Source organism: Scophthalmus maximus, chromosome 8, assembly GCF_022379125.1.
Source record: "Scophthalmus maximus strain ysfricsl-2021 chromosome 8, ASM2237912v1, whole genome shotgun sequence".
Classification (NCBI taxonomy): Eukaryota; Metazoa; Chordata; class Actinopteri; order Pleuronectiformes; family Scophthalmidae; genus Scophthalmus; species Scophthalmus maximus.
Window position 1 is genome coordinate 877,206 of NC_061522.1, and position 7,795 is coordinate 885,000.

Here is a 7,795-nt window from a genome sequence, read left to right on the forward strand (position 1 = left end):
CTAATATTTCAACTCTATATTCATGACACGTTGTCGTGAAAGCCAGTTAGCGTTGAGATCCTCCCTCTGTCGCCGGGGTCAGACGTCCTGACGTCGTATCAGAAATGGAGGATAAAACTATCATCACGGTGTTTGGGCAGCCCGAGCTTTTTGACACGAGTTGCTACTTGTGTCGTGACTGGGCGAAGGAGAGGACTTGACAGGAAGTGTCTTTATACATTCAACAGTTCATGCTTACGTGTGGTCAGAGTAGGTTTGTTGGAGAAAGTGGAAGGAAGAACAGCAAATATTCATGGGTTGTGTTTATACGAGTTATTCGCAAATGATCGTTCGGCCAAACTCACGCAACTCCCTTCTGGTGTGAACACAGTTAGTCAGTCATTAGTTAACATTAGTCTCGTTTAGTAGTTCTTTGATTTGATATTTCTTGATTCAAATCATCCATTTGTTGTAGTTTGTCTCAAGACATTGGACCTAGCTATCATCGAGACAAACCCAACAGCAGCCACAATGAGCAAACTCTGTCCGAATGAAATTATACACAACGAAGTTCAGAAAGAGGCAAACTCCTCGTTACTGCACCAGAGGAAACACGACGGGGCCACGGCCTGAAACTCAGCAAACCATTTCTCCACAAAATTGACCGCAGCGCTACAACTGTGGTGTGAAGACGCTTATTAAACCTAATAAGACATTTGGTAAATATCCCATATGTGGAACTGCCATTCGTACACTGTTGGTATAAAACAGAGTTGAGCAGCTCCACTGCAGCAGTTGGGGGTTTAGTGCCTTGCTCAAATCCACCTCGAGGGGAAAATGATGCTTGTGCGGGGATTGAACCAACAGCCTCTTGGTCGAATGCTACGTTTTTAACTTACTACCCGCTACTTTCTTCTTACCCTAAAGTTAAAAGCTTGTATAAATTTGCCAAAGAGGAGAAAACTGGAGATCAGCAGAACCTTGGATCGTGCTGGATTTGTCCTTTAAGCTGCACGTTGACAGACAGATGAATGGTGCAGCGGCGCCTCCTTGCGACAGCGTCTGGTTTTCAACCAGATTGTCCTTGGGAGTTTCGAATGTGTACAGCAGCCGTCCATCTGTCCACCAACGTGCTTGTCGGAGAGCTCAGCTCTCCTCTGATTGGCTGGCTGGTTCTCTTACCGGTCTTTGAGGTCCAATGGGTTCCGACTCTCTCCGGCGGGGGCGTCCCGACGGCAGCGAGTGACAGGGCGACTGGGCGGGGCTCCCGCCACTCCTCCTGGACGCCTCTTCCTCCGTTAGCGTCAGCATGCCTCGGCTGCTCTCCCTGGTGTGGGTCTTTGGACGAACCACCAGCTCCCCTGCAGGAAAAAGACGGGAAGTGTGAAAATCGGTACTTACACAAATAATGTGAGTGGTTTGTGAGATTGTGTTTATACTGCTGTACCTGTTGTATTGGGTCTAACTTCCCTACGGACCGCAGATGGAAATTAGCAAGCAGATAAGTTTTGCGTGTGAAATTTTGTCTTGTAAAAGTTTTGATCGGGCAAATAACAACAAGAACAGGGAAATAAAACAGCTGATTTTGTTGCATAAAAAGAAGAAAGTAATTTTCAAGTCAGGTCGGTGCAACGCCTTGTTTGTCTCCAGAGGACTAGCTAGCAACATGGTTCTAGCTAGTCCTCTCTTTGTCTCTGTGGTTTTTTCAGGTGTATGCAGAGGCTCCTACCTGCGACCCTGAGCCTCCTCCGCTCCTCCTGCTCCTCCAGGGGGCGGAGCTCCTCTGGCTCCTCGTCAGTCGTCCCCGACGTGGTCGGTTGGAAGTCTCGTAATTCCGTCTCTTTGTCGATGATCACCCACTCTTTACTGTCGAAATCCTCCTCCTCGGCCAGCGGAACGGAGCGGATGAAGGCGTTGCTGTGCGCCTCCTGGTCGGCGGACGCCACCGACACCTCCTGGCGACCACTGGCCTGTCGATCGCCGCGGAAACCGGGGTCGACGGACAGCATCTGAGCCGGCTGGGAGGAGTAGACGTGACGAGATGGAGATCCGAGGATGTCCATCCTAGACCTGGAGGAAAACACAGACAGACGTCTTGGTGAGTCAAAGCTTTTGTCAAGTACAAACTCAAGTCTTAAAGCTCTTCAGGGCAAAGCTGAGTCGAGTCAAACATCCCAAGTTAATTCTTAGATGTTTGAGGAAAAACCTTGAGGGCAAGTTCAGGTCGAGTCACATGTCTCGTCAGGGTAAATCTCAAGTATTGACCCAAGTCACACATCTTGTCAAAGGAAGTTTCAAATCAAGACCAGAGTAGACGAGGATGAGCCCAAGTCAGTTGAGACAATTCCAAGGGAAGTCTTTAGTGCATGACCCAGTTAACTCCTAAGTCTTGTCAAAAAGTGACTCAAGACAAGGCTCAAGTCAGTTAAGACGATTCCAAGTCTTTTCTAACTTTTAATTCCATAAGAGGAAGCTTGAGTCAAGTCTAAAGTCAGCTGAGACATCCCAAGTCTAAAGTTTACGAGAGCAAGTCAACCTTCAAGTCTTTTCAGAGATAGTCTTGAGTAAACCTCCAAGTTTGAGTAAGTAAAGGGAATATCAAATTGTATGTGAGTCAAGACAGGTACAAGTCAAGTAACAAGTCACAGAATGTCTCAAGTCAAGTCTCACGTGAGCTGAGAAAGTCTCAAGTCTGTGGGTAAAACAGACTCTTGAGAGTCAAGAAACTTTAGATTTTAATATCTTTGCTTTAGAATCTCAAGTCTCACAGCTGTCAAGTCCGTCTCGTCTTTATTTGTATCATCCAGAACCTTTAAAACTGTATAACACACTTGGCAGACGTGCTGCTTCCAGCTCTTTAAACCTCCCGCAGTGTTTTGAGTAGTTTCATGTCACCTCTGTCCGTAGGCGTCGGCCCGGCCCTCGGCAGCAGACAGGCGCTCAGATTCGGGGCTGTTGACCCGGCGGTAACGTAGAGACCGACCTTGACCTGTCGGCGACTCGGGGGCTCCGCCTCGAACTGGCGACACTGGACACACCGACCGGCCCGCCTCCTCCTCCTGAGCCCCCTGAAGGACAGAACGATAGAAATCAAACCATAAAAATAAATTGCCTGGCAAAGCTGTTTATATCATTTCATCAATCCAAAAGATGTTTCGCTCATAATTCTACTTTATTACACTTGAGCGGCAGAATGCTGAGTCATAACTGACCCATCTGACGTGTGTGTACAGGATTTAATCAAGTCTCAGATCTGTTGACATCCTCCTACATACATACAGAATAAAGCAGCTGTGGACAACAGATACTGTCAAAACTATTACTAATCTATAGTTAATGCAGACTAATTAACAGACGTTCCAGCTTTACCCACATTTAGTGGCTGCGGAATGTTTAATTAAAATGGTTTGGCTGCATTTCAGGGATTTGTCTGTAATTGCTACTTTCAAGGTCGAGAAGACACCAAACTATCGGACCACTGCTTGCGCTGGTCGTTACAAAAGCAGGACCATATGTGAATGTTTGACCAATGTTCTAGTACAAACATAAAATACAGATGAAGATTAAACATGAATCCTTTTAGCTACCAGCTTTACAACTGACGGGTGTTCAGGTCGAACCTTGTTCAGGCTGATCCGGAGACGGTTGCGGTTGAAGTCCGTGTCCTCCCAGGCCTCTCCCGGCTCTCCGCCCTGCTGGACACTCATCTCCCCGGGGGGTCGACTGGGCGGGGCCGGGGGGGCGTTCTCCTGATCGCTGAGGTGTTCGTCCTGCAGAACATCATCAGTGTTCTCCCGCTGAAGATCTCCAGGGACCGGCGTCACGATGGCTCTGTGGACAGAGAACATGAGAACCATTACACACTATTAAGAACCAATTGTTCATTGCGATGGGATTGTTAATCTATCGCCCAGCTGTATTAAGACTTGACCAAATAGATTAAGATCTGTCCAGGTAGATTAAGATCTGTCCAGGTAGATTAAGACTTGTCCAGGTAGATTAAGACTTGTCCATGTAGATTCAGACCTGTCCAGGTAGATTAAGACTTGTCCAGGTAGATTAAGACCTGTCCAGGTAGATTAAGACCTGTCCAGGTAGATTAAGACTTGTCCATGTAGATTAAGACCTGTCCAGGTAGATTAAGACTTGTCCATGTAGATTAAGACCTGTCCAGGTAGATTAAGACTTGTCCAGGTAGATTAAGACTTGTCCAGGTAGATTAAGACTTGTCCAGGTAGATTAAGACCTGTCCAGGTAGATTAAGACTTGTCCATGTAGATTAAGACCTGTCCAGGTAGATTAAGACCTGTCCAGGTAGATTAAGACTTGTCCAGGTAGATTAAGACTTGTCCATGTAGATTAAGACCTTTCCAGGTAGATTAAGACCTGTCCAGGTAGATTAAGACTTGTCCAGGTAGATTAAGATCTGTCCATGTAGATTAAGACCTGTTCAGGAAGATTAAAACCTGTCCCATTAGATTTAGATCTGACTGGCTGACAAGAAAACTCCAATTTATTAATACTTATTTAGTAGTAATACTTGTCTTTTTTTGATAGTTTTAGTCCTTCGTTACTATCAGTATAAGACTATTGTCACCAAGTTGATCTGAGATCTGGAATCTGAACCATTAGACAATATTATGAACCAATTGTTCATTTCGATGGGATCGTTAATCTATCGCCCAGGTGGATTAGGACCTGTCCAGGCAAGCTCCTCTCATGTGTGAGAACAAAAAGGGGACTGAGTGAAAACTCCAATTTATTTAAACTATTTAGTAAATTGATATCTGAGATCTGGAAACAGTCTTAATCGGAGTCAGACATTCGCTCTTCAGTTGGGTTCTGGTTCTGCAGGCGTCTGTCACGGAGCCGATGGTCTGGTTCTTACCCCACCATGGCGGCGGTGGGTCGGGTGTTGTGCTGTGGTTGGGTGGAGGCGCTGGTCGACAGCGTGACGTCGCCGCCTCCCTTCTCCCAGTCGAAAGGCTCGTTCTCCGTGATGATTCGCTCCTTCATGCTGTTCTCAAACACCGACATCAGCAGCTGGACAACAAACAAACAGCTGGAGCCGTTAAACCTGAAGCAGACGCGTACCTGCAGACGGAACCACACGGTTCGTTTCACAGCGTGTACCTGGTAGTCTGGTTTGGTGTAGTAGTCCAGGGCCAGGACGTGGTCCAGGAAGATGTTAAACTCTGAAGGCATGTGTTTGAGCAGCATCCGATGGTCATAACGCTCCTTGATCTGACCAACTTGTTCCTGGAAGAAACAACATCAAAACCCCTTACGTCATGATGTTGTCTCGTGTTGTAAAGCAGTGAAACCTGCGTCGGCCATGCAACTTGTCTAGTAACCAGCTGCCTTCTCCTACAACCAGAAGAAGATCATCATCGTGTGTCCACCAGGGGTCTGGACTACGGAACGAGTTCAACAAACCAAGGATATGTTTTCGTAATCTGTCTTAATTTAACCTAACATCGCCCTGATCTAACCTGAACTACGAAGCTGGATATCAACCGTCTCATTCGACCCAGGGTTCATGTGGAAGAGGCGGAGTCGGTCATTACATCGTCAGGACCATGAATACAGGTTTTAATGCGATACGAAAAGAAACTCTGACACCTGCAGGTCAATGTGGTTCATATCATGGTTGATATTGTTAAAATGAGTTGTTCTTGTTGTTCTTGTTGCTGTTGTACGTGTTCGAAGAGGTAGTTCTTGTGAACGTTACCTTATCTTTGATCTTTCGCCACGGCAACTGTCCAACAGCAAACTCCACCAACATGTAAAACAACGACCACAGGTCGTCATGACGACCCATTTCCTGAAGGAACACACACACACAAAAAGATGATCCAGTTTAAACGTTAACGCTACTTGAAATACTTCATAATATATGATAATATATAATTTTTTATGTATGGAAGCTCATTTCTGCCAATGTGATGAAAAAAAAAGCTTTTAATAATTATAATGAGAAACGTTGTGACAAAACACTGAAGAGAAGATGGTGAGTCATTATTTTGACAAAGTCTCTCATCAAACTGACTGACAGGATCTTCACATCATCACACTCCATACCTGTCACATACTTCATTTTCACCCAGTCACTTACAGAAAGAAATAAAACATCTTTAAAAACAGCACCGACCTTGTTTTTATGAGCGTTGACTGACGCGTATCGGACCGTCCCTCTGAAACCGGCCACGGTCCTCGGCTGCACACACCACAGAGCAAAGTTAGAGAGAAGCGACGTCAACAAGCTTCCTCATCGCCACTTTACTTCCTATATCACATCCTCCTGAATAAAATACGACTAATTTTAACTAAAAGACATTTTTGCAAATCTGAGGCACCACATAAAAAAGAAAGAAGAGGCAGCTGTTGAGGTCGTGAGCACGACTCCTGTGTTTCATCTGTTCTCTCGCTCCGTCGCCTCATGTTTTAACAATGTAAAACGAGCAAAATAAATGTATATTATGTGTCAGTGATGTAAAATAACTGTCAATCAGTGAAGCTTGAGGATGTCAGCTGATCTCAGAACAGGTTGTCATTCGTACGAACGAGTTTTAAAACCCGTTTAATTTATTTTTATTCTTTGAAACAACAAATGCTGTTGCTCATTTTTGGATTTATTTTGGTGCACCTCGTCGTCTTGTGGCTTAAATGAGCATTACAGCAACAAACACTCCGCCAAAGGCCGAACAATCCAACACACGACTTAGTTCTTATTGTACAAACATAAAAGAAAACAGGAAGTGGCCTGATGACCTCAAGGATTTACAGTATGTGTAATAAAACACAGGTGGTAGGTGTAATGGGGCATGTGACCCGTCTTGTCGCTATAGAAACCACTCACATCCCTGGGTAACCATGGAGATGATGGAGAAACGGGAGGCATGCACGTCAAAATCATAAGTCCAAAGGAACTGTAAAAAAAACAACACAAAAAACAACACTGAAACGTAAAAAAGAGGAAAATTAAAAAAACAGATAAAGAAAATAAAGAAAGCAACAGAAAACATCACAGAACATGAATAACAAGAGAGAACTGATGATGAATCAATACAGACTGAACGTCGAGGTACAGTAACAGCTGCTGTAGAGGAGAGGATTTTAATAAACATCTAAACACCAAATTCAATAAAGATGATATTTTTGTTGTATCGTGATATACGATATATATCTCCTCTCAAGCACAGTTTCATAAACGCAGACAATCACACCGGTGTGATGATTCTAGTCGACCCTGAAACCTGCGTCGGTATTAAAACATTCTTTAATCTTCATTAAATTCATTCATGGTTTTAAAAGTTTTAAACTTTAAAGTCTTATGCCTTTACAAAATTTCACGTGACAGTTTGTAGTCGCGGTACAGTGATTTAATACATCTCACGTGCAACAGGCCGTGACACATGGAATATATTCGATACTGCGAGAGAGATTTATTTGGCTGTTGGAAAATGAGTTGTAAGATTGTTAAGGATGATTGTTGAATCTTATAGATATTAAGTTGGACTTCTAAATCGATTGGATCGATCCACGATCTCGATCATGATTTTTTTTTCTCACCATCTAGTCTATCAAAAAAAAAAAGGTGAGCATCTTAAGTCAGAAAAAGACAAATAAAAATGAAACGTATTTAAACGTCGTCCCCATCGATTTTGGTGAAGTACGATCAGACTTTGGACCGGTGCTGCTGACAGTACGCTGGTCCTCTCCATCACAACAATGACATTTGTTGGTTGTGATGAGCCAGACCGTCTCGTATCAGAGTCGTGACGGTGTCTGCGTTCTCCAGAGCGCTGCAGCGATC

General features: G+C 44.4%; 1 protein-coding gene across 4 annotated transcripts in view; it reads right to left on the reverse strand.

Annotated features, from left to right (window-relative positions):
• ttbk1a (tau tubulin kinase 1a) overlaps positions 1-7,795 on the reverse strand; it is a 40,655-nt gene that overhangs the window by 15,436 nt on the left and 17,424 nt on the right. For 3 of the 4 annotated variants that reach the window (XM_035636384.2, XM_035636383.2, XM_035636385.2), the window contains exons 7-14: positions 6,131-6,196; positions 5,711-5,803; positions 5,113-5,238; positions 4,868-5,022; positions 3,600-3,810; positions 2,875-3,047; positions 1,709-2,049; positions 1,162-1,340 (exon numbers count right to left, since the gene is read on the reverse strand). In XM_035636384.2, the coding sequence (XP_035492277.1) occupies positions 1,162-1,340; positions 1,709-2,049; positions 2,875-3,047; positions 3,600-3,810; positions 4,868-5,022; positions 5,113-5,238; positions 5,711-5,803; positions 6,131-6,196 (1,344 nt within the window). Of the gene's footprint in view, positions 1-1,161; positions 1,341-1,708; positions 2,050-2,874; positions 3,048-3,599; positions 3,811-4,867; positions 5,023-5,112; positions 5,239-5,471; positions 5,649-5,710; positions 5,804-6,130; positions 6,197-7,795 lie in introns of those variants that run through there. The other variant, XM_035636386.2, reaches the window with a different exon arrangement.